General features: G+C 36.7%; 1 protein-coding gene across 6 annotated transcripts in view; it reads left to right on the top strand.

Annotated features, from left to right (window-relative positions):
* FAM169A (family with sequence similarity 169 member A) overlaps nucleotides 1–27,506 on the top strand; it is a 72,767-nt gene that overhangs the window by 10,898 nt on the left and 34,363 nt on the right. For 5 of the 6 annotated variants that reach the window (XR_010342603.1, XM_021673215.2, XM_012462163.3 and 2 more), the window contains 2 exons: nucleotides 3,521–3,692; nucleotides 22,038–22,217. Coding sequence is in view for 5 of the 6 variants with exons in the window: in XM_021673215.2 (XP_021528890.1) it covers nucleotides 3,521–3,692; nucleotides 22,038–22,217 (352 nt within the window). In the remaining variant the exon portion in view is untranslated. The remainder of the gene's footprint in view (nucleotides 1–3,520; nucleotides 3,693–22,037; nucleotides 22,218–27,506) is intronic. The other variant, XM_064376052.1, reaches the window with a different exon arrangement.

Below are 27,506 nucleotides of genomic sequence, written 5' to 3'. Positions count from 1 at the left end.
CCACTGTGCCTGGCCAAATTTTTTTTTTTTTGAGATGGTGTTTTGCTCTTGTTGCCCAGGCTGGCGTGCAATGGTGTGATCTTGGTTCACCGCACCCTCTGCTTCCTGGGTCCAAGCAATTCTGCTGCCTCAGCCTCCTGAGTAGCATATGCTACCATGCCTGGCTAATTTTGTATGCTTAGTAGAGACAGGGTTTCTCCATGTTGGTCAGGCTGGTCTGGAACTCCTGACCTCAGGTGATCCCCCAACCTCAGCCTCCCAAAGTGTTGGGATTACAGGCGTGAACCACTGCGCCTGGCCAACAGTAGAATGAATTTAACAGAAATATATATGTATCTTGGTATTCTTCCTTTAGAGTGCTTCTTGGATAGGCCAAGTCTGAAAAAAATTTTCAGTAGCAAGGTGCCAGCTGTTGTTCATTTTTTTGTAGATAATTGAACCAATCAGAAGAAACAAGGAAAGCATATCAAGAAACTTTGATCCCTTGTCCAGTTCACAGAAAAGCAAAACTTAGGGGCAGCAGCAGCAGGAAAAAAAGTTTGAAATCCAGGATAGGAAAGTGAGAAAGTTGCAGGCTACTAGGGTGTTTTTATTTCTTTCCTTTGAGTTGGGAACTTTGAAAGAGATGGGAGGATATGAGAATAATATGCTTAGTATTGTTAAGTATTAGTGACTTTTGGATATTGCATTAGTTCTTCAATGTGCCTTAAGATTCCCAGAGTGATAGGCCTATTTGCTGAAGGCTAGGAGAATGTGTATACCTGGTTATCAGCCAGTCTGATAAGAAACTTTGAACAAAAACTGAAGGGAGGGGGGAATTAAATCCCTATATTAAGCTGTAACATTGGAAGAGTAGATAGCAATAAAGAAGCATAACTTGTTCTCAGGAACAGTTCTGATAGTGAAAGGAAGTATGTATGTTAAGAAAATAAACATTCCGATGTGTTTTAACATGACAGGTTTGGCACATGATAGGTATATAGGCTAAAGGATGGAGAAGGGAAAATCTTACTATGATGGTATATTGTAGCTTTTCCTATTCAAGCGAAGAAACTATGAAACCTCCAGATATGGCTTGGGAAAAGAGGAGGAGTCACAACCAAAAATAAGACCATAACTGTTTGGACTCCTTCAGCCTTAGTTACCTTAGGGACAACATTCCCTCCTTTTTTTTTTTTTTTTTTGTTGACACAATCTCACTGTCACCCAGGCTGGAGTGCAATGATGTGATCTCAGCTCACTGCAATCCCCACCTCCCGGGTTCAAGTGATTCTCTTGCCTCAGCTTCCCGAGTAGCTAGGACTATAGGTGTGTGCCACCTTGCCCAGCTAATTTTTGTATTTTTAGTAGAGACAGGGTTTCACCATGTTGGCCAGGCTGGTCTCGAACTCCTGACTTCAAGTGATCCACCTGTCTTGGCCTCCCACAATGTTGGGATTACAGGTGTGAGCCACCATGCCTGGCCTACGTTCCCTCTTAATATGAGAAATCAGTGAAGGGGGACTGCTATTCCAGTCAAATCCTGGCTGATAAGAAAAAATTGGTTGGTAAAGTTACAGGAGGGAGTAACCATTTTTGTACTTAACAAACATATGACTCTGAGCAAGTGACTTTATTTTTATAAACCTCTCTGTACCTGGAACCTGATGCTCAATTATATGGAAGGGAGGCCCTCAAGAGCATGCTACAAAACTTTGTCCTTCTGTGTCCTTTATGTTGTCAGTGACTTAGGGGAAGACACAGATGGGATGCTTATCAATTCTGCATGTCACAGTGCTGAATGGAGGAGCTAATTTGTGAAGGGCAGAATTAAGAAACAAAGAGAAAGCTCTAACGTCATAAATAGGGAGAAATGTAATACCTATAGGTTCAAAAAATTAACTATACACCATGAACACCGAACTGAAACAACAGTACATATGAAAAAGTATTAGGCTTTAGTTAATTCACAGTAAAATCGAGATGAGCAAAAAAGCTAATACAAACCTTAAGTTTATATAGAAAAGCCCCATTTTCTCAGCAGTACCTTCAAAATATCTTCATGATGTCCATATCCCAAACATAAAGAGAGACGTTACGAATCTGGAGCAGTTTCAAGAGAGAGAACTAAAATGACAAGAGTACCCCAAATTACGTTAGATTAGCCTTTTCCTTTATTTATTCCCATTTTTAACTTTGGTTCGAAATTTAGGGAAACGTCATGGCTGTCTTTTTATAGGCTATGTGGCTGCAGAATATCAAAATACAGTTTTTGGGAAGTAGATTTTAGCTCTGAATAAGGAAGAATTGTTAGAACCATGCAAGGAAGGAATGGGTTGCCTTGGAAGCTATTGCTAGTTAGCTGTTATTTCCTGTGTTTGGTATATGAGATCCCCTGCCAGGGGTATTTTTGAGAGTAGTGTATATGTATGATCAGTCTTTTCTCTATCCACTAAACTAATTAGAGGCTGAACTTGTTTTCCTTTAAGAGACGTGGGAGAAAATAGGCTTATGTACAGATTTTTTTTTTTTTTTTTTTGAGACACAGTCTCACTCTGTCACCTAGGCTGGAGTGTAGTGGCGCAATCACAGCTCACTGCAGCCTCACCCTCTTGAGCTCAAGTGATCCTCCTGCTTGAGCCTCCTGAGTAGCTGGGACTACAGGTGTGCATGGCCACGGCTGGCTAATTTTTGTATTTTGTGTAGAGATGGGATTTCGCCATGTTGCCCAGGCTGGTCTCAAACTCCTGAGCTCAAGCAATTCACCCACCTTGGCCTCCTAAAGTGCTGGGATTACAGGCATGAGCCACCCCACCTGGCCTGTGTATGACAAAAACCTCACCATTTGATATCAGAATGTTCTGAGTGTTGGTGGGGTCCCTGTGACCACATAAACCTGTGTGTAGGAAGTGAGGCTCTGTTTCTGTTCTATTATTGCCCCAAGTGTGTTTTTATTAGACTTCTTTGGTGTCCCTGTCTTTGTCAACAGCAAAGATAGGGCTGTTAAATGAACATTTTACCAGGAAAAGATGAGACACATTTCTTCCCCAAGAACATAATTATGGCTTCCCTCACCAAATGATGTAATTGTTCTTAAAGTGTTCAGGGGATAACACTAAGTTTTTTTTCATTCTTTTTTTATAATGTGGAGACTGAAAAACAGTTGAAGTAGTTTACTATAGTGAGGGCTGTGATTAGGGTTGGTGAGACCCTGGATCTGGGCAGCTGGAAGCAGAAAGAAGATGGCGAGTGTTGAAAGAGATGCTGGGGATTGGTACATTGGGAAGCTGTTTTGCCCAGTATAGAATTTTGTTGAAAGGCAGTGTTCTATACATATTATGTGTCTGCAGAAATGGATTGTAATCTGTGTGAGTGATTAGTCTCATCTCTGTGGTAATAAAATGTTTTGCAAATTGTTTTGAATGTATTTGAAGTGCTTTGAATGCCAGGATGAGGTATGGGAGCAGGGAACAAGGTAAATAGTATCTTCTGATTGATATATATTATAACTGCTGTGCCTGGTGTTTGACTTTCTTTGTAGGTGAGCACTCTTGGGGAGAGAGTGGTTCTGTATGTTCTGAATCGAATTATTTATAGAAAACAGGAAATGGAGAGAAATGAGATCCCATTCCTGTGTCATAGCAGTACTGATTATGCTAAGATTCTGTGGAAGAAAGGAGAGGCCATTGGGTTTTATTCAGTTAAGCCTACAGGTGAGTCTTTAAAAGTTATTTAAACTATGTATTATGGAAATCTCCATTTTAGACCCCTCCAACTGTATCAATATCTCTGTTAAATTAATCTCTAGCATGTGAATTGAGGTGATTTTACTTAGTATTTCTTGGAGTACTTTGATTCTACCATCCTATGAAAGTGAGGATTGTTGGGAAAGTGTTTTGAAAAAACAAAATAAACATTTGATCCAGAAGATTTCTCCACATATGTGGAGACATGGTTGTACATTGGACCTCATATTTGTTTGTCTTCTTACCCTCACATTTCCAAAAGTTGTTGTTTACCTTGATTACCGTTGCTGTTATTATTACAGGCTCCTTCTAAAACCCCAGTCTGCCTGTGGCCCAAATGCATAGCCTGTTTCTGCATAGCACACCTGATTCAGCCTGACATATGAAAGAGCAACGTGGCTAATTACCAAGAAAAACAAAATGCTCTAATATATTTAGTAAATGCAAACAGCTTTGAAATTGTTACTCTAAAGTTTGTGTTTCTGATCGTAAGAGCCAACTATACCCTATCCTTAAAAAAACTAGTGCAACCTCATACCTGCTTTACCTGTCGTCCCATTCATTCAGCTCCCTAGAGCTGCTGGAGCCAGGAAGCTCTAACCTACTTACTCTGTGTGCACATACAACCCACACCTTGTTACCACCAAAGAACAAAGTCTGTTTTGTTCTGCACATTGACCAAAAGACCTTTCACAGAGAATACCCTTAGTTTCTTTTTTATTTCCATTTCAGATTTTCCAAACTTAGCTCTTCTGGTCACATCCAGTTTAAAGATCCTGCCAATTTCACTGCTGATTTGATGAAAAGTTGTGACTGATACCTTGATCCTATAATTAGTACACATTTGTGATGAGAATTAGTGCATATAGTTAATAAAAGGAAGGTCATTTTTTCCTAAGAATAAAAAACTGATGTGCAGTTTAAAATGTTTTTTCTTGAGGTAAATACTTTGGGTGCCTTTTGTTGTCTACTTTGTTCTTCTATAAATTTGAAATAGAACCAGTAATTTTTGTAACTTTAGAAAAATATTGATTATACATGGGGAGAAAGAGTGTTCAATGGAAGTCTAGTGTGCATTGCAGAAAAGCATCACTTTGTTGTTTTTAAATGTTTTTATGTTTAAAGTTGGGCTGTGAATTAATTGCTTTATGCTTTATTTTATATAAGACAATTCCTGTGGGAATTGGAGGCTTTTTGTTTCTAATACTGGCTCCAGGGGAGTTTCCTACCTGAAACTAGCTCATAGACATTTGGAGCACAATTAGTTCATACTTTTTTATTGAGGGCTTCTTTCTATGAAAGACATCCAAGTAAAGGGTACAGCCTTCCTGTTTAGTATTTCTGATCAGTATTTAACTGCAGGAGTATGCTCTTCTTCTTTTCATGCATGTTGAGTTTCCTTCTCTGGCACCTGGCCTCTATTTCTGCTTGTTCTGGGAGTTAACTATTTTATAGCCTCTAGTTTCCAGGTGCTTCTGTGTCTGTCGCTTTTAGCACCTTCCATACTTCTCTAATTGTTTTACATTTTTATCATTTATTTTAGTTATTTTCCCTTGTAAGCTCTTTCATCTACCAGATAACAATGTGGAGTTAGGTGTGCTTATACTAGCCTTTGAATCAGTAGCCATTTAATTCAGGCTAGAAATGTTTTTTCTCCAAAGGAAACCTAAACATAATTTAAATACTTCAGAGAAATTGTCCAGAACAAATACTAAACACTTTGTGATAGAAGTATTTCTGATACGTGTGTGTGTGTATATGTATGTGTATATATATACACATTTTATATGTAAGTATAAATATATATTTATAAAGTATATAAGTATATAAACATATATAAAGCATGTATTTATATAAACATATATTTCATGTATATATACTGATATATATAATACTTTTTTCTACACCAGTAGCAAAAAGATAAAATATTAAGATTTGTAGTTGAATGAAAGTCTTGTGAAATCATTATTTATAATTTTAAAATTAAATAGCAAATCAGTTTATGGGGCTCTTAGGATATAGAATAGCCTTGATAGAAAAGGAGACTTTATTTATGAGATCAAATTCTAGTACAGTACAATGAAATTCAAATAACTACATAAATTCTTTTTTGCCTGAAATAAAGACGTCACTGTGAGAGACTTGCAGTTTTTTTGTTTTTTGGTTAGGTAGATAGTTTTCTTATAAAGATATTTGGTTTTCTTGTTTGTTTTTTCTACTGTTTTATTGATTGATTGATTGATTGAGAGAGAGTCTTGCTCTGTTGCCAGGTGCTAGACTGGAGTGCAGTGGTGCGATCTCGGCTCACTGCAACCTCCGCCTCCCGGGTTCAAGCAATTCTCCTGCCTCAGCCTCTGGAGTAGCTGGGACTACAGGCGTGTGCCACCACACCCAGCTAATTTTTGTATTTTAGTAGAGACGAGGTTTCACTATGTTGGCAAGGGATGGTCTCCATCTCTTGACCTTGTGATCCATCCACCTCGGCCTCCCAAAGTGCTGGGATTACAGGTGTGAGCCACCGCACCCTTTCCCATTTTCTACTGTTATTTTAATTTAATGAGCTCATTATTCCTTTAAGGTATTTTTCATTTTTTCTCATTATTTATATGATCTTTTATACTTTCAAACAATTCTCCAAAAGCACCAAATGTTTCAAACTAGTCTTTCAAATGAAGTAAAAAAAAAAAAAATTTCAAGCAAATTAATGTTTATTTTGCAGTTGAAGGAAAGATTCAGAAAATAGTTGCTTGTGATTCCTAGATTTATCTTAATTTATTGGTAAAATAAGTTTTTATTTTGATCAGCAATTGTTTACTTAATATAATTGATTCTTTCATCAGATATTTTTGAAAAAGAACATAGAGTGAGATCGAAGGTATTGTCACTGCTTTCAAGCCATGGGTAATTCCTGAGATCTGTTCGTATCTCATAATGTTTTTGGTTATGATGGTTGGTTCAAGTCTCTGCTCAAGTTCTAGAGAGGATGGAGAACAAAGAGAAGCAAAATGATTTACAACTTAACATATACCACACTTGTCACAAGTCCAGCAAAGTGAAATGATTCATAAGAAATTTGAAAATATACAGGTTGAATATCTCTAATCTGGAAATTTGAAATCCAAAGTGCTACAAAATTTGAAACATTTTGAGTGCCAACCAGACCCTCAAAGGAAATGCTTGTTGGAGCATTTCAGATTTTGGATGTTTGGATTAGGGTCGCCCAACTGGTAAGGAAAATGCAGATATTCCGAAGTCCCCTCAAAATCTGAAATCCAGTCACTTCTGGTTCCCAGCATTTTGGGTAAGGTTTATTCAATCTGTACCTTAGTTACTCTCTATTCTTTTTCATTTGCATACATCAAGACTGCTGATGAGTTTGAGCTTGAAGAAATTGTTAATGAAATAATTGGAACAGCTTATTCAGACAAGTCAGTCTATAGAAACTTCCCTATTTAGTCTACTGTACAACTCAGAAATTATCTTAAGACAAAATCAATATTAGTATCAAAGATTTTGGGTTTTCTTTCAGTATTGCCATTAACTTCTAAGTTGTGTTTCTTAAAACTATCGTTTATTAAGTAATAATTTTAGCAATAATAGTATTTTAGGGCCTATATATTGCCATTGTGGTGAGTGGTATAGTTATTTCTAGACGTGAATTTTTGATGTTTCACATTGTAACATCACTGATGTTTTTGCTATAATTTTTTTTGTCAGTCTGTTCTTTTAGTCAACTTATTAAGCATAACTCCAAATTACATTTGTAAATAGTATACTTTGTAAATTACAATTCTAAATATTTGAAAGTCATCTATCTACAATGAAAGTTGTGCCTACAGAGCAACCAGGAATTTAATTCAGAATTATCTAGAACCTGTAAAAACTGATTATGGGCTGGGAGTGGTGGCTCATGCCTGTAATCCTAGCACTTTGGGAGGCTGAGGTGGGTGGATCACCTGAGGTCAGGAGTTCTGGTCCAACCTGGCCAACATGGCAAGACACATCTCTACTAAAAATATAAAAATTAGTTGGGCATGGTGGCACATACCTGCAGTCTCAGCTACTTGGGAAGCTGAGGCAGGAGAATCACTTGAACCTCGGAGGCAGAGGTTGCAGTGAGCTGAGATCATGCGTCTGTACTCCAGCCTGGGTGACAGAGCGAGATGCCGTCTCAAAAAAAAAAAGAAAAAAAAGGAAAAGAAGAAAAAAGAGTAAGAATTAAAATAGTTTCTGAGAACAGAGGCCATTTCTTAAGTTATAAAAACCTACGTCCTTATTTACACTGTTTGCCTTCTTAGGATTCAGAAGGGAAAATAGTGTATCTTTCCTTTAAATACTGGTGGCACCATTTGAGGGGAAACTTAGGAAAATAAATGCATACAAATGGAAAATAAGAAATACAAGAGATAAAGATAATTGCTTGTAGTGAAGTTTTGAATTTTTTGGCTTTGCTTTCTGAAATATATTTGGAAACTACCTAGAATATAATTTGCTCCTTTAATTCCTTTATTGTGAGAATTATTTCAAATTTTTAACAAGTTATGGTTTGAGAGAAGAATTGAGTGATTTCATTTCTCTTTTGTTACATTAAGCAGCTCTTTCTCATTTATTTCAGTATTTGATAAGTAAACTGTAATATATCTCAAGGATATAATATAGTAATTTTGTTTTCTGTCAATTGTGGGGCTCACAAATAGAATATAATTTGTTTTACAGACAAAACAAACTGCTTTTGGGTAGCAGTTTACACTGGAAAGATGTCTGACAGTACCTCCTTTTTTTTTTTTTCTAAGAGAGATAAGCATATTAGTTAACATCTTCCAAGTTTTACCTATTGTAGTGGAATATTCTGTTAAGAGACACCCATTCCCTACCCCCAGATCGCAAGAAAAAATTGTTTCCAGGTAGAGTTATAAAACTTTATGTTCTCTACATTTCAAATCAAATTCTATTATTGTTGAAAAAAATACATCTAGACTAACTTAAGCTTTTATCCTGGTTATCTTTTTGTTTTTAATTTTTATGAATAATAGTTGTACATATTTTGGGGGTACATGTGATATTTTAATATAAGCATACAATATGAAATGATCAAATCAGGGTAATTGGGGTATCCATCACTTCAAATATTTATCATTTCTTTATGTTAAAAACATTCTAATTCTATTCCTCTAGTTATTTTGAAATATACAATAATTATTGTTAACTATAGTCACCTCATTGTGCTACTACCAAGTGCTGTAGGATTCATGCATGTTTATAAACACTCCGCTGCAAAATATTAGCAAAATATACACTCCAGGAAGCTGCATTATACAGTAACTCTGTGGCTTTATAGCTTCTCCAGATGCCTACAAGATAGTATTTAGACAGTTTTGAGGGATGATGACTTTTCTTTCCTTTTTAGTCTCATTACAAGTCTGTTTTATGTGTTTCTTTTTTGAGATGGAGTTTCGCTCTTGTTGCCAAGGCTGGAGTACAGTGGCGCAGTCTCGGGTCACCACAACCTCTGCCTCCTGGGTTCAAGTGATTCCCCTGCCTCAGCCTCCTGAGTAGCTGGGCCTACAGGCATGTGCCCCCATGCCCAGCTAATTTTTGTATTTTTAGTAGAGATATGGTTTCACAATGTTGGCCAGGATGGTCTTGATCTACTGACCTTGTGATTCACCTGCCTCGGCCTCCCAAAGTGCTGGGATTATAGATGTGAGCCAATGAGCCCAACTGGGTTTCTTTCTTTTTTTTTTTGAGATGGAGTTTTGTTCTTGTTGCCCATGCTGGAGTGCAGTGGGGCACTCCACTGCACCCAAGTAACCCCAAGTAGCTGAGGTTACAGGCATGCGCCACCATGCATGGCTACATTTGTCTTTTTAGTACAGATGGGGTTTCTCCATGTTGGTCAGGCTGGTCTGAAACTCCTGACCTCAGATGATCCACCTGTCTTGGCCTCCCAAAATGCTGGGATTACAGGTGTGAGCCACCACTCCCAGCTGGGTTTCTTTTAGAGGGTCATTTCATTATTTTTTTGAGTCAGGACTTTCCTCTGTTGCCCAGACTGGAGTGCAGTGGTGCAATCATGGCTCACTACAATCTCAACCCCCTGGGCTCCATTGATCTACCTCCCTCAGCCACTCAGGTATTTTAGTTTTCTATTTAAGAAAACTAAACTTTCTTAAAAGTTTACTATTACTTTCCTTTGAACCTGTGTTTGTATAACTTACTTCATAAAACATAGGCTTAGCAACAGATAGAGACTAGATCTATGTCATAGGAAAATGGCAAATTACTGCTTGTCTTTGACCTGCGTGGTGCCTTGCATTCATAAGAAATCATAGATGCTAAATCCATAAATACCTTTGTCTTACAGCATGGCGCTAAAGACTTAAAGGAAAGCACTTGAAAGATAATTGTAAATGCTCATGGTTGCAAAATCAGATATTTTATAGTCTTTCCATATGAGTACTTCATATGTAACAAAAACTTACCTGCAAAAATAGTTTACAAAAGGATAAAAACTCCAGAGAAAGCCTTTTTATGACACAGAAGAGAGTGTAAAAGAAGAAAAAATTGTTCTATACTAAGTTTTACAATAATTGTTATACTAAGTATTATGTAATATTTTTTAGTTTATTTAGGACACCATTCAGAATTTATTGACCTCAGTCATAGAACTTTGTATTCAAAGTCTGTATAAGTCATACATGTACTCTTGCAAAGTTTTCTCAGAATTTTATAGTGAAAATTTGGATGGCATGTTGAGGAGTTGACATTGCTAGTGGTAGACAGGGTATGGCTATAGTGCTAATGCTTTGGTTAAAGATGTTGGGTTGAACACATGCATCAGCCTCTACTCTCTCTTGCAACACCACCAGAATGACACTAAAGACATTTTTAAACAGCATAAATCCCAAATTACAAAGTGAATAAGAGGGGAGTGTAAGAGCAACAAAATGTTATAATCTGGGGAAAGGGAATGTAGTGACTGAATCTTAAGATGCCGTTGCCAAAGGCAGGAAGCACCACATTTATATTGCAGAACCTTCAAAAGTTTCAGTCATTATAACACTAGGTGCTTCTGGGAGGTGGAGCTTTAGAAAAGGATTGGCTGAAAGTTCCTTCCCTAATGCAGCACAGCTGGATAGTTGCCCCAGCCTTGCTCTGGGAAAAGACATGCTCCTGTGGGCACATGAAGACTTTCAGGTATGATGGCAGCATTTGTGTTAGGGAATAAGTTATCTTCCTTCTCCCAGTTTACAAAATGAAGGTATATCTTTCATCTAACCTTAATCTTACTAATCTGGATTTGTAAAAAGGTCTGGAAGTCCCATTTTAAAAAAGGAAAAAAGAAGGTAGGGAGGGGGCTCTAAATAGTTTTGTAGTAGTAGTGGAAAAAGTGACTGGATATAATTAGGTAATACTTTTTTGTAAGTCAGGTAGTTTCTATTTCTTTGTTTTCAACAAAAATGAAAGAGGATTTAATTGACTTGTGTTTAATAATGTCAGATTATTAAAGATAATTTTTTATAATAGATCACTGTGTGATATGGGGCACATAACCAAGGGCACTTACATTGCTATAATGAAGAGTTTTCTAGTTCATTCTTATTTGAACAAGGTTCTTTAGCACTTGTATCTATAAATATAAAATAGGAATAGGATTGATGCTGAACCCTGTCTCATTCTGGTAGTAATTCATGAACTCATAAACCAGTTAAAAAATGATAAGTTCCAGGCTTGTGTCTGTAATTCCAGTACTTTGGGAGGCCGAGGCGGGGTGGATCACCTGAGGCCAGGAGTTCATGACCAGCCTGGACAACTCGGTGAAACCCCATCTCTACAAAAAAAATACAAAAATTAGCTGGATGTGATGGCAGGTGCCTATAATCCTAGCTACTTGGGAGACTGAGGCGGGAGAATCACTTGAAACCAGGAGGTAGAGGTTGCAGAGAGGTGAGATTGTGCCATTGCATTCCAGCCTGTGTGACAGAGCGAGACCCATTTCAAAAAAAAAAGAGATCTATTTCATTCATAGGTGTATTTAAAATAATATTTTGGTTGTTTTGCTTAGTAATTAGTTTTCCAGATATATATAATACATTTGTGTTTTGATTGCTTATATACTAATATTATAATAATTCCAAATTTCTTTTGGATCGATACTTAGAACATTAGGATCACAAGAAGTTTTTAAAATTTATATTTATGTACAGATATATTCTTGTAGGGAAAAATGATTGGATAATCAATAAACTTCCATGCATAAAAATATTACATCAGAATAACATTCTGTGGAATAAATATCATAGCAATATAAGTGCAAGGAGAAGAAGGAACAGTGTAAAACTGTGTTAAGGAATAGTTTGTTCAATGGATGGTAGCATTTATCACATTGATTATTGTTTCTAGAGTCCATTTGATACATTTAAAAGAAGGATGCAATAGTTTTTTTAAAAGTCAAAATTATTTATTAATGCCAAAGGGAAAAATGGTAAATTCATACAGAGAAACCTGGCAGGCACCATGTTAACCAATAGATTATGGTTAACATCACTAGTAATAAGACATATCAACATCATGTACCCCATAATACATGATTTACTGAGAAGGACACAGTGTCATTCTGTAGGATTTTTGCCCAGAATTTATTATCTCAGTTCATTTATGAGAAAACAGACAAAGCCAAGTTGAGAGAGTTATTCTATAAAATAACTGACAGTCTCCCATAGTGTCAAGGTTATGAGTGACAAGGGGAGATGGAGGAATTATTAAAGACGAGAGTTTCAGGAGGTAGTAAACTAAATGCAGGAAGGAGTTCTGGATTGGACTCTGAAACAGAAAAGAACATTAGTGGAATAATGTGTGAAATCTGAATAAAGTCTGTAGTTTATCTAATAGTATCATAGTATCATAGCAATGTTAATTTCCTGGTTTTAATAATAGTACTTTGGCTATGTGGATGTTAACATTAGGGTGAAGGATATATGGGAGCTCTTTGTAGTATCTTTGCAAGTTTTCTGTAAGTGTACAATTATTTTTAAAATAAATAGTTTTTGAAAAGTCAACATTAGCAATATGTCAGAAGTCACATCCTTTGTAATGATGCTTAGATGAAAATTTTATATATCACAAAGATGTGTGAATATATGGCATTTCAAAATTGTTTTAATGACTACATGAGCAAAAATAGAGGAATTGGAGGAATTTGACTAGGCCAAAAGAAAAAAGAATACCAGTATAAGTGGTTCCCCTAGGAAAGGCTCCAGCCAGATCATCATGCCGTGAAGTTCATTGCCAGCAAGCCCCATCATGCACACAAAGCTTCTAATTAGCTTTTTAATTTCTCATTCTTTTTTTTTTTTTTTTTTTTTTTTTTGAGATGGAGTTTCGCTCTTGTTACCCAGGCTGGAGTGCAATGGCGCGATCTCGGCTCACCGCAAACTCTGCCTCCTGGGTTCAGGCAATTCTCCTGCCTCAGCCTCCTGAGTAGCTGGGATTACAGGCACATGCCACCGTGCCCAGCTATTTTTTTGTATTTTTAGTAGAGACGGGGTTTCACCATGTTGACCAGGATGGTCTGGATCTCTTGACCTCGTGATCCACCCGCCTCGGCCTCCCAAAGTGCTGGGATTACAGGCTTGAGCCACCGCGCCCGGCCTAATATCTCATTCTTAACTAGGAACAGATAGTCATAGGTAAGGAAGGCCACTGATGTGAAAAATGGCAATCAAAGCAAAAGAGAATCAAAGAGATTTGGAGGAGAAGACAATGCAAAAAATGTGGCCCTTAAAATTTTGGGAAAGTTAGTCATTGTGTTTATGAAATAAGAACAAGAAATATTAACAGAATGTTTATAAAGCTCTTAGAAACTAAAAAGTCTAAAACAAGGAAGATAAAGTTGAGGAAATTGATCAGAAAGGAGAGCAGAAACAAAAACCCTAAATGATGGTAAATGGGAAGAAAAGATAAAATTAGAGGAATCATTTAAATAATAGATGTTTCAGGAGGAGAGAACAGAAATTGGAGTAGAAATTACCAATGAAATAATTCATGAACATTTCTCGAACTGTAGAACTCACATTTCCAGATTAAAAGGGCCCATTGAGCATCTATTACAATGAATTAAGATATACTCATACTAAGATTATTGTGAAATTTCAGAACATCTGGAATAGAGGAAAGATTTTGAAAGCCTCCAGAAAGTGAGAGAATAATTTAGACGAAAGATAAAGAACCAAAATGTCATTAGAGTTCTCAACAGCAACATGAATACTACAAGTGGAATAATGCCTTTAAGATAACAAAGGGTAAAATGATTTCCAGTGTATTCTTTGCCCAGTCAAATTATCAATAAAGAGGGGGAGTAAAAGAAGGAAATTTCTAGATTTTCAGTCTTAATTTACCTCTCATGTACCCCTTTTCTGGAAGTGAGTAGAGTTTGTGCTCTACTAAAGTAAGAAAGTAAGTCAAGAAGGAAAGATGGGATCAGAAAACTAAGAGAGGAAAGAAAGGAGATCCCCAAATCAACTATGGCAGTTGTGGAGCTGCTGCATGTTATAACCACTAGCTTTATGTGGCTGTTTAAGTTAAATTTTAAAATTCAGTTTCTCAGTCACGCTAGCCACATTTTAAGAGCTCAGTGGCCACACGTGACTAGTGGCTACTGCATTAGACAGAGTAGATACAGAACATTTCCATCATTGCAGAAAGATCTTTTGGACACCGCTTTTCTAGAGATTGACTGATCAAGATTAGAGCAGATCAGAAAGCACTGGGACATTGATTTAAGAAGATAGAATTATTAGAATACCTGATGTGTTTGAACTTACTGAGATAAGATTTACACAGTTACTGGAGACTTTGGAGGTTAAGAGAGATAAGTTAATAGTAGCAAGGGAAATCAAAAAGTACAAGAATAAAGAAATATTCATGGTATACTATATGGCTCAGTTGTCAGAAGCATTTCTATAATCATAATGTAAATACTGAAAATTGATCTAACCAGCAATTTCAAATTACTATTTTGGGGTGTTGGGTTTTTTGTTTGGGAAGTGTGTTTATGGTGGAGTCGAGATTGGGGTGTGTGAGTGTATCTAAGAGCTAAATTATCACCTTCTATGTTCTAGCTATTTATGCCTAAAATGGAAAAATCAAGAAATGGAGATCAAGAAGTATAGTAAGTTACTTAGAGACGTAGAAATAAATACCAAAAATATCAGCTAAATGACTTCAAAGTGGTTGCTTTTGGGATGTAGAAAGTGTGTTTGTGTATGTGGATCAGGAAAGTGGCCACAGAGCTGCATTTTTTTTTCCTTAACGAGTCTTATATGACTGTTCTAAACAATGTTATGGATAATTTTGATTAAAAATAAGAAGTATACATTTAAAAAAATGAGGCTATGTCCAGAGTGTAATCACTATCTACCACAAAACTAGCTAAACTTTGTAAATCCTTATGGGCCTGGAATGATCAGGGCTATCTGTTAAAGGGCTATGCTAACTAGAAAATTAATGAAAAAGTCTCATACAGGTATTAAAATAATATAAAAAAATCTCTGGTTAGTTCAGTGGAAGTTTTGGACTTTTGGCCTGTATCAGGAAGTATATAAAGATGCAAATTTGTATAAATTAGATACCGTATTTTGGTGTAGGCAAGCTCAGAGAAAAACTAAAATTGAGGTCACTATCAGCCACTGTGTTTTTGAAATACTCATTGTTATTTGACTTCAACTGTGAATTGCCTTGATCCAATCTGAAGACTAATATTTTGGGGAAGAACAATCTAGTCAACAACTATAAGTCAGTTTAGCTCACTACTGAAGGGATTTATGACCAGGAAGTGTATTTCTGGTTTTTGTAATCATTTGAGATAATTTGTAATGGAAGCATTTTTTTTTTATCATCCAGCTCCTAGGGAGTCTGAGGCAGGAGAATCATGTTAACCCAGGTGGCAGAGGTTGCAGTGAGTTGAGATGGTGCCATTGCATTCCAGCCTGGGCAACGGAGTGAGACTCTCCCTCAAAAAAAAAAAAGTATACAATTAAGTTTTTAAAAATACATTCACAGAATTATACAACTCTTACAATAACTAATTTTAGATAATTTTCATCCCTCCATTAAAGAAACTTTATTTATTAGCAATCTCTCTCCATTTCCTCCCCACTCCTAGGCCCCAGTGCACAACCACTCATCTATTTTATATAAATGGAATCATATAATATGCAACTTTTTGTGTCTGACATCTTTTGCTTAGCATAACATTTTCAAGTTTTATTCATATCGTAGCATCTATCAGCAATTCATTCCTTTTTATGACCAAATAATATTCACTTGTATAGATATCTCAGTTTTGTTATTTATCAGTTGATGGACTTTGGGGTTGTTTCTATTTGTTGTTGTTGTTGCTATTTTGAATGATACTTATAGGAACATTTGTGTACAAGTTGTTGTTTGGACATGTCTTCACATCTCCTAGAGTATGTAGTTATGGAATTGCTGGGTCATATGGTAACTCTGTTTTGCCTTTCGAGAAACTACCAAACTGTCTACCATAGGGGCTGTATCATTTTACATTCCCACCAGCAATGTGTGAGGGTTGCAGTTTCTCCACATCTTAGCCAACACTTGCTATTTGTCATGTTGATTATAGTTGACCAACAGATGTGAAGTGCCCGGGTCATTGTAATTTTGATTTGCATTTCCTTAGTGACTAAGAATGTTGAGCATTTTTTCATGTGCTTATTGGCCATTTGTATGACTTCTTTGAATAGAAATATTTATTCAAATCATTTTCTTTTTTCTTTTTTTTTTTTTTTTTGAGACTAGTCCGTGCTCTGTCACCCAGGCCGGAGTGCAGTGGCATGATCTCAGCTCACTGCAACCTCTGCTGCCTGGATTCAAGTGATTCTCCTGCCTCAGCCTCCTGAGTAGCTGGGATTACAGGTGGGTGCCGCCATACCCAGCTAATTTTTGTATTTTTAGTAGCGACAAGGTTTTGCCATGTTGACCAGGCGGGTCTCGAACTCCTGACCACAGGCCCATCTTGGCCTCCCAAAGTGCTGGGATTACAGGCATGAGCCACAGCGCCCAGTCATTGTTTGCCATTTTTAATTGAGTTGTTGTAAAAACATTTTCCCCAACTTTATTGTGGTATAACTGACATACAAAAAACTGCCCATATTTAAGGTTTAAAATTGTGCTTTGACATATATATACACCTGTCAAACCATCACCACAATCAAGATAATAAGCATATCTGTAATCTTAAGTTTATCTTTGCCATTTTGTAATCTATTCCTCTCTCCCCTGTTTGTCTCCAAGGGAACATTTTGCTGCCTATTAGTGTAGATGAGCTTGCTTTTTCTAGGATTTTATATAAATGAGGGCATAACAGTACATACTCTTTTTGGCAGTTGGTGGGGTGAGGTCTGGGTTCTTTCAGCACATTTTGAGATTCATTCAATTCATAGACCATAGAATTCACTTTTTTACAGTGTAGAATTCAGTAACTTTTAGTATATTCATATATTTATACAGCCATTACCACTATCTAATTCCCGAACATTTTCATCACCTCGGAAAGAATCCCTGTACTAATTGGCAGTCACTTCCCATTTCCCTTACACCACAGTCCCTGGAAACCACTAATCTAGATTCAGTCTGGGTTGTCTTTTTCTTTGTGAGTTGTAAGATCCCTTTATACATGTTAGATAGGAGACCCTTGTCAGATACATACTTTGGAAATGTTTTCTCCCATTCTGTGAGTTGTCTTTTTTACTTTCTTGATGGTGTTCTTTGAAGGCCAGAAGTTCTTAATTTTAATGAGGTCTAATTTATCTACTTTTTCTTTTGTAACTTGTGTTTTTGGTGTTGTATCTAAGAAGGCTCTGCCTAATCCAAAGTGACAAAGGCTTACACCTATGTTTTCTTCTAAGAGTTTTAACAGTTTTAGATCTTATATTTAGGTTTAGAATCCATTTGCAGTTAAAATTTTTATACGATTCAAGGAAGGGGCCTGACAATTATTTTGCATTTAGATATCTTGCATTTAGATAACTAGCACCATTTGTTGAATATATAATTTTCCCTTATAGAATTGTCTTGGCACCCCTGTTGAAAATCAGTTGACCACAAATATGGGAGTTTGTTTTTGGACCCTCAATTCTATTTCTTTGATGTGTGTATCTGTTCCCATACCAGTAACATACTGTCTTGATTACTGTAGCTTTGTAGTAAGTTGAAATTTGGAAGTGTGAGTCTTTGTCAAGATTATTTTGGCTATTTGGGCTCCTTATCATTTTCATGTGTTTGGGCTGAACTTGACAGTTTTTGCGAAGCAATTCACTAGGATTTTGAATCTGTAGGTTGTTTTGGAAAATATTGACATCTTAGCAATATTAAGTTTTTAGATCCATGAACATGAGATGTGTTTTCATTTATTTTAGTTGTTCTCTAATTTCTTATAACAATGTTTGTAATTCCTATTGTACAAGTTTTGCATGTCTTTTGTTAATTAGGTATTATTTTTTGATTCTATTACATACTGTTTTCGTAATACCATTTTTTGGATTGTTCATTGTTAACATATAGAAATACAAATGATTTTTATATATTGATCTTGTATCCTGCAACCTTGCTGAACTTATTTATTCGTTTTAATAGTTTTTTTTTTTTTTTTTAGTGTATTCCTTAAGATTTTCTGTATGTAAGATCATGTTACCTGCGAATAGAGACAGTTTTACATCTAGCTTCCTGATCTTTTTTCTTGCCTAATTATTCTGGCTAGATCCTCTAGTACAATGTGGAATGCAAGTGGTGAGAGTAAATATCCTTGTCATGTTGCAGATCTTAAGAGGAAATATCTGCTGGTTCACTATTATCATGTTAACTGTGGGTTTTTTTTTTTTTTTTTTTTTTTTTTTTGGTAGATGCCCTGTATGAGGTTGAGGAAGTTGAGTATTTTTATCGTTAAAGGTTGGATTTCATCAAATGCTTTTTCTCCAGCTATTGAGATGATCATGTAACTTTTGTTTTATTTACATTCAGATGAGCTCTTTCATTCTTGATTTTGAAGTAAGTCTCATGCATTACAGTGGTTAAAGACAGACATTAGTGGTCGTCTACATTTGTATAAATGGCAGAAGTCTTTTGGGTGAATAAAAATACTCAGAGCACATAGAAAAGAGAAGGCCAAAGATGGAATTTTGAGGAATATAAACAATCTAACATGTGCTCTAAGTTAAATTTAGTCTGAGCTAGTAAATTTAATGAAAACGTTACCTAAGGCAGCAGGTTTTAGTTTTTGCTTTACTAGGTAAATTTGCAGCTTTTGGTATGTCTTAAAAGTCTTTGATAATATGGAAAGTTTTTCTGCCCTTTATTTGATTGCATTTGTATGAGTCAGACCCTGGAGAACAGAAGTATTAAAGTATAAAGTGTAGGCAAAGGAAGAGAACCAGCATGATTTTCTGATTATCTGAAAGGAACATGTACATGGCAAATAAATAGTAGAAGAACTTTAAACTTTGTGAACACACTGCTTGTTCCATAAATTGGCCATTTTAACACTAGTCTGAGATACTGGAATTTCCCTTTTCTCTACTCAAAGGAATGTTTCTGTGAAAATAGGAAAAAAATCAATTTATGAGAAACTTTCTTCATATAAGTAGTATTTTTTTGTAAGGAGCTTGAAGCGTGCAGAGTAGTGAACAACCATAGATCCTCAGACTTTGTATTGAGAACTAGAACTAGACTGTGCTTTCCCTTCTCATTCATTTTTGCTTTGTACTTCAAACTTGGCTACTACTACTTAATGTCTATTGATTTCATGATCACTGCTATTCTTACTAAGAAAAACGCTCAATTTCAGGGCCAGCCGCGGTGGCTCACACCTGTAATCCCAGGACTTTGGGAGGCCAAGGTGGGCGGATCACGAGGTCAGGAGTTTGAGACCAGCCTGACCAACATGGTGAAACCCTGTCTCTTCCAAAAAAAAAAAAAATACAAAAATTAGCTGTCAGTGGTGGCACGGACCTATAATCCCAGCTACTCAGGAGCCTGAGGCAGGAGAATCACTTGAACCCAGGAGGTAGAAGTTGCGTTGAGCTGGGATCACGCCACTGCATTCCAGCCTGGTGACAGAGTGAGACTCTTGTCAAAAAAAAAAAAAAGAACAGAAAAGAAAAGAAAAACCCTCAATTTCAAGACATTGAAAACATAATGGTTGCATTAGCTTGTTGATCAGAGTGTTGCCAGAAAGAGGTCCAAGAGAGGGTTCTTGGATCTTGCATGAGAGAGAATTCAGGGCAAGTCTGTAGAGTAAAGTGAAAGCAAGTTTATGAAGAAAGGAATAAAAGAATGGCTACTACAGGGTAAGAGCAGCCCCAAGGGCTGCTGGTTGCCCATTTTTATGATTATTTCTTGATAATACACTTAACAAGGGGTATATTATTCATGCCTCCCCTTTTTAGACCATATTTGGGTAACTTCCTTATGTTGCCATTTCATTTGTAAACTGTCATGGTGCTGCTGGGAGTGTAGCAGTGAGGAAGATCAGAGGTCACTCTCATTGCCATCCTGGTTTTGGTGGGTTGTGGCCAGCTTCTTTTCTGCAAGATGTTTTATCAGCAAGGTCTTTTATGACCTGTATCTTGTGCTGACCTCCTATGTCATCCTGTGACTTAGAATGCCTTAACTGTCTGGGAATGCAAACCAGTAGGTCTCAGCCTCATTTTACCCATCTCCTTTTAAGGTAGAGTTGTGCTGGTCCAAATGCCTCTGACAAGATTACTTCTTAGGTTCCTACAAGAAATTTAGACCCTTAGAAATAGCCTAACTAAATGTCAGCAATTAAGATCTAAGTATATTGGCAGGCGTGGTGGCTTATACCAGCACTTTGGGAGGCTGAGGTGGGGCAGATCACCTGAGGTCAGGAGTTCAAGACCAGCCTGGTCAACATGGTGAAACCCCGTCTCTACTAAAAATACAAAAATTAGCCGGGCATGGTGCTGGGCGCCTGTAATCCCAGTTACTTGGGAGGCTGAACAGGAGAAGCAGTTGAACTCAGGAGGCAGAGGTTGCAGTGAGATGAGATCGTGCCATGTCCTCCAGGCTGAGCAATGAGTGAAATTCAGGCTTAAAAAAAGCCAAAGCAAAAAAAAAAAAAAAAAAAAAAAATCTAAGTATATTCCCATATTCATTACTGATTCTAAATTTAAATTAGTTGATAGTCTCAGAGATTGTTCCAGAAAGTTATGGAAGTTCTCCAATTTAGTCATAAATAGTTCAAATTACTTGCTTGAACTGAAAAAAAGTTGTTATATTGATAAACTCATTAAATGATATAATTGGTAAGACAAATTTTTGAGATGTTTATCTGACATTTTGTTTCTTGTTTGAACTACATTATTAGTTACCCAAAATCATATGAATAATCTGAGAATAATATTTTACTTGAGGCAAAAATGATAGAATAATGACTTTTAACTATGAATTCTAAAATTAACAGTAAGTATGACACACCACCACGTTCCCTGAACTTGTAAACTATCTTGATATATTAAAGGAGTTAGTACATCTATTGGGATGGTCAAAACCCATACAGCAGGGTTCTTAAAAGACTAATCAACATAGCTGTATGATAAGGAGAGAGATACATAGACAACTACAAATTATTTTGCCTGTTTAACCTTAAACATACAAAATATATTTAGCATTATGTCTATAGGAAATTATATCCATGTCTAAGACAAATGTTTCCAATTCATTCCGATCTATAGTCCTCAAAAATTTGGAGAACTAATTCGTTTCTTTACTAACATCAGATAGATAAAAATGAAATGGTATTCATTAGGGAAAATGCAGAGGAAAAAGATGAATGTTTAAAAAAAATAAAATATAGGTCAGAGACATCCTCAAAGAAAAAAGAACATTTAAGTACTAAGGTTATAGTATAGTCATCAGGTTCTCTTCACATTTAAAATTTTAATAGTTGATGAGTTTTAAAGTTGCATAAGTCTATAGACAGTGATGGTATATCTAATACATATAGTGAAGTATATATTTTCGAAAATGGTACCGAGCTATTTGTCCTATATTTGATGATACTACTGGCAAACGTAAAATACATGGCTTCTCTCATTATCACATGTATACATTATAATGTCTAATAGCTGGAAAACACTTCATAACATTTATATATTTAACATTTTTTGATACAGGAAGATAAACATTTTTAGAAAGACTGTTAACTTACGTCACTAAATGTATATGTATTTTTTAATGTGTGAAATTATTGGGTTTCTGTTCTTATTACTGCAGGAAGCATATGTGCCTCTTTTCTTACCCAAAGTTACCAACTGCCAGTTCTTGATACAATGTTTCTAAGGAAGAAATACAGAGGTAAAGATTTTGGGCTTCACATGCTGGAGGACTTTGTTGATTCCTTTACAGAAGAGGCACTTGGCTTGCGGTATCCACTGTCTTCTCTCATGTACACAGGTAAATGGACTAAGTTAAAAAATGATAAACTTGTCTCTGTGTCACTTGTGACTTGTTCTCCAGAATACTATAAATGTGTATATATCAGTATCTCATAAATTTGGAATCTTGGGCTCTCTAGAACTAAATTTTGCAAATAAGCCCTTCTGTATTTGTTTTCTGGGGGTTTGGTAGTCTTAGAAAACACTTTAAATGTAATTAATACCATAAAATTGCCGGGCACAGTGACTTACGCCTATAATCCCAGTACTTTGGGAAGCCAAGGTGGGCAGATCATCTGAGGTCAGAAGTTCAATACCAGCCTGGCCAACATGGTGAAACTCTGTCTCTACTAAAAATAAAAAATTAGCCGGGCATGCCTCTAATCCCCGCTACTCGGGAGACTGAGCCAAGAGAATTGCTTGAACCGGGAGGCGGAGGTTGCAGTGAGGTGACATCATGCCACTGCACTCCAGCCTGGGTGACAGAGTGAGACTGAGACTCCATCTCAAAAACAAAACAAAACAAAACCAACATCTACCATAATATTTGCCCTGTTAAAAGTATACAACTCAGTGGTTTTTAGTATATTCATAGTGGTTCAATAAAAACCAGCAATTCCAGAACATTCTCATTACCCCAAAAAGAAACGCTTTACCAGTTAGCAGTCACTGTCCATTTCCCCTTCCTCCATCTGTAGCAACCACCTATCTATTTTCTGTCGCTGTGAATTTACTCATTCTGGACATTTCAGATAAATGGAATTATATAGCATGTGGCCTTTTGTGTCTGGCTGCTTTCACTTAGCATGTTTTCAAGGTTCATTCATGTTGTAGCATAAATTGGTACTTCACTTCTTTTTATGACTGAGTAATATTCCATTGTATGGCTGTACCACAACTTGTTCTAAAGGGATGCTCCATTTTACATTCCCATAAGCAATATTATATGAAGGTTATAATTTTTCCACATCTTCATCCTCACCAGCATTTGTTATTATCTGTATATTTTACTACAGCCATCCACATCCTCACCATTTGTTATTATCTATATATTTTGTTACAAGCATCCTAGTGGATATGTAGGGGCATCTCATTACGGTTTTGCTTTGCTTTGATGTTGAACGTCTTTTCATGTATTTATTGGTCATTTGTATACCTTCTTTGGAGAAATGTCTATTTAAATCATTTGACCATTTTGGAGGGGGGCACTAATTTGTTTATGGTAGCTTTTAAAATTAACAATAAATTTCAGACAAAAAGGTATAAAGAAGCTGGGAATGATGGGATATGCCTGTTATCTCAGTTACTCCAAAGGCTGAGGTCAGAGGGTTGCTTGAGTCCAGGAGTTTGAGACCAGCCTGGGCAACATAGTGAGACCTCATTTCAATTAAAAAAAAAGTTTAAAGAGTAAGGTGTTGGCTGGTTGGTGGCTCATGCCTTTAATGCTAGCACTTTAGGAGCCCAAGGTGGACAGATCGCTTGAGTTCAGGAATTCGAGACCAGCTTGGGCAACATGATAAAATCCTACCCTAGAAAAATTACAAAAAAATTAACTGAGTGTGGTAGCTTGTGCCTGTAGTCCTTGATACTTGAGGGACTGAGGTGGGAGAATTGCTTGAGCCCAGGAGGTTGAAGCTGCAGTGAGCTAAGATAACACCACTGCACCCCAGCCTGGGTAACAAATTCAGAGCTTATCTCAAAATAAATAAATAAATAAATAAAAAGAAATAAAAAGAAGGTATCAAATACTCATGTACCATGTTAGCATGTACCATCCATGAGAAATAGCTTGCTGCCAATGTGGTGGAAGCCTTCTGTGTACTCTTACCCAATTAGACTCACTCCCTTCTCTGGGATGAGTACTGTACCTAACTTGGCACTTATTTTTCTCACACATTTCTTAGACTTTTAATATATATGTGTATGTTCTCAAACAATATATCATGTTGCTTTACATATTTAAAAACTATAAATATGTACTGTATGAATTCTTCTGCAGTTTACTTTCTTTACTCATCTTTGTATTTGTGAGATTCATCCATGTGGATTCATATAGTTCCATTTATTTTCAATGCCGTATTCCATTTTATGGGCATACCACTTGGTGGTGATTTAAAACCATTAGTGGGTTTGGTTTTGAATTTGTGTAAAGGTCATATAACTTTTCAATGAAGTAAGATTTAGTCCTACATAGTAATTAACCTAGAAACTTTATAAAGTATCATTTACTATTAATTTCAGCCTAACAGCAGTTATTTATTTCTACTGAAAATATATTTTTATTCCAAATCTTCCTCACCTTCTTTAATATCAGAAGCAATCCAGAAAACAGGAACCAAGTATAGAATTGGATGCCCACCTTGAATCATATTTTCTCTCTACACCCATACATGAGAGTGGGATGGGCATTATGTGCCCTTGGTTAATCCTAAAATGCTTTACTCTAATTATTGCTTTACTGAATTTGAGGAGAGATGCAGAGACATCCACTGCAGGCAGAATTCCTTAATACTTTCTCTCTTCTGTGATTCTAGTGATAAATAAATTGAATACCAGATGAATTACAGATGATCATCAGCTAATTTCTATCTTTGCATAAAGCCTTAGCACTTTGGGAGGCCAAGGTGGGCAGATCACTTCAGGCCAGGAGTTCAAGACCAGCCTGGCCAACACGGTGAACTCCCATCTCTATTAAAAATACAAAAATTAGCCGGGCATGGTGGCACATGCCTGTCATCCCAGCTACACAGAAGGCTAAGTCACGAGATTTGCTTGAGCCTGAGAGTTTGCAGTGAGCCAAGATCGAGCCACTCCACTCCAGCCTGGGTGACAGAGCAAGACTCTGTCTCCAAAAAAAAAAACTAGGCAGTCCTAGTAACGTGCGCCTGTAGTTTCAGTTACTTAGGAGGCTGAGGCAGGAGGATCACTTGAGTACAGGAGTTCAAGGCTGCAGTGAGCCACTGCACTCCAGACTCGGGGAAAGAGCGAGATCCTGTTTCAAAAAAAAAAAAAAATCTATTAAGTTATGATTTATTATATACAATAACATACACCAATTTTAAGGGTACATTTTAATGACTTATGACAAATGTATGGACCCTGCTACTGTAGACACAATCTAGATAGATACTTCGTTTCCAAAAGTTCCCTTTGTGCACCAGTCCCCCAGCTTCCTTCCCCTCCAAACTCACTCCAGGCAAGCACTGATATGCTTTCTGTCAGTACCAATTAGATTTCTCTAGAGTTTCATGAAAAATATATGGTGTGTATACTTCTATGTCTGGCATCTTATTTTTGAGGCTTACTGATGTTGCATGTCTCAATACTTCATTCCTTTTTTTTATTTTGCTGAGTATTTCTCTCTTTTTTTTTTTTTTTGAAACGGAGTTTCGCTCTTGTTGCACAGGTTGGAGCTCAATGGTGTGATCTTGGCTCACCACAACCTTTGCCTCCTGGGTTCAAATGATTCTCCTGAGCTCAGCTTCTGAGTAGCTGGGATTACAGGCATGCACCACCATACCCAGCTAATTTTGTAATTTTAGTAGAGACAGGGTTTTTCCATGTTGGTCAGGCTGGTCTGGAACTCCCAACCTCAGGTGGTCTGCCCGTGTTGGCCTCCCAAAGTGCTGGGGTTATGGGCGTCAGCCACCACATCTGGCCTTGCTGAGTATTTCTCACTTTGATTATACCATGGTTTATTTATCTGCCTATTGATAGACATTTGGTTTCTTTTCTTTCTTGGCTATTATGAATAAAGGTGCATGAAAATGTCTTCGTATGGACATTTGTTTTCATTTCCTTGGAGCAAATACCTAGGAGTGTCATTACTGGATTTTATGATTGTGTTTAACTTTGAGAAGTTGCCAAATTTGTTTCTAATAGAGTAGTTATGTCATTTTGCATTCCCGTTAGTAATGTGTGGAAGTTCTGGTTGCTCTATATACTCATTAACACTTGGTTTTGTCAATCTCTTTAATTTTAGCCTTTCCTAGTAGTAAGTGGATAATGCTATCTCACTTATTATGTGGTTTCAGTTTGCGTTTTCCTGAAGACTAAAGATTTTGAGTATCTCTTCATGTAATTATTGGGTAATCATATGCCCTAAAAAAGGGTAGAACAAGTGAGGTGTTTGTTCATATCTTTTGCTTATGTTTGTGTTGAATTGCTTGTCTTCTTACTGAGTTATGAGTTATTTATGTATCTTGGATATGAGTTCTTTGTGTATATTGTTAATTCTTTCTCATGGCCTTTTCCTTTTCTTTTTTTTTTTTTTTTTTTTTTTTTTTGAGACGGAGTTTCGCTCGTTACCCAGGCTGGAGTGCAATGGCACGATCTCGGCTCACCGCAACCTCCGCCTCCTGGGTTCAGGCAATTCTCCTGCCTCAGCCTCCTGAGTAGCTGGGATTACAGGCACGCGCCACCATGCCCAGCTAATTTTTTGTATTAGTAGAGACGGGGTTTCACCATGTTGACCAGGATGGTCTCCATCTCTTGACCTCGTGATCCACCCGCCTCGGCCTCCCAAAGTGCTGGGATTACAGGCTTGAGCCACCGCGCCCGGCCTGGCCTTTTCCTTTTCTTAATCTATATGCATTTATTTCAAGTAAGTTTTGATATTATTTAGTTAAATCTCCCATCCTACTATTCTTTATTTGTTCCATTTGTTTTTTTCTCCTTTTTTCTTTCCTTTTGGAAGTACTTATCAGTGTTCTATTTTATCTCAACAGTTGGTTTATTAGCCATGCCTTTTTGTTTTGTTTTGTGGCCTGTTGTGTTGGTTTTCTCCAGCTTCTTCCATCCTTTAAGTTTTGGAAACTAAACCCAGAACATATGAAAAATATTTTCAAATATACAGGGAAAAAATGGATAGACTAGTATCCTAATTTCTGTACCAAGTCTAGATTGAACAGATGTTAAGATTTTGCCATTTTTATTTTAGTTTAAGATAGAACTAAATACAATGTTTATTGATTGTAATAAAAGATACAGTCGATGTTCTCTTTGAATCCTTCCCTAATATCATTCTCCTTTCCTCCCCAGAGATAATTGCACTCCTGAAGTTGGTGTTTATTTTCCTGCTTATGGTTTCATATTTATGTCTGTAAACATTATAAAATATTATTTAGTGTGCTTTATTTTTTAAACAGTTTTTTGTTGTGGTAAAAAGTTGTGTATAATACCTTATTTGTAGGTGAACAGTTCAGTGGCTCTTGCACACAGTGTTTTGTACCCATCACCACTGTGTATAGCCAAAGCTTTTTAATCATCCACAACATCAACTTTCTCCCCATTAAACAATTAACTCCTC

Source organism: Aotus nancymaae, unplaced genomic scaffold, assembly GCF_030222135.1.
Source record: "Aotus nancymaae isolate 86718 unplaced genomic scaffold, 86718_ANA_hifiasm-v0.15.2.pri h1tg000014l, whole genome shotgun sequence".
Taxonomy (NCBI): domain Eukaryota; kingdom Metazoa; phylum Chordata; class Mammalia; order Primates; family Aotidae; genus Aotus; species Aotus nancymaae.
This window is presented reverse-complemented; position numbering and strand designations above follow the sequence as displayed.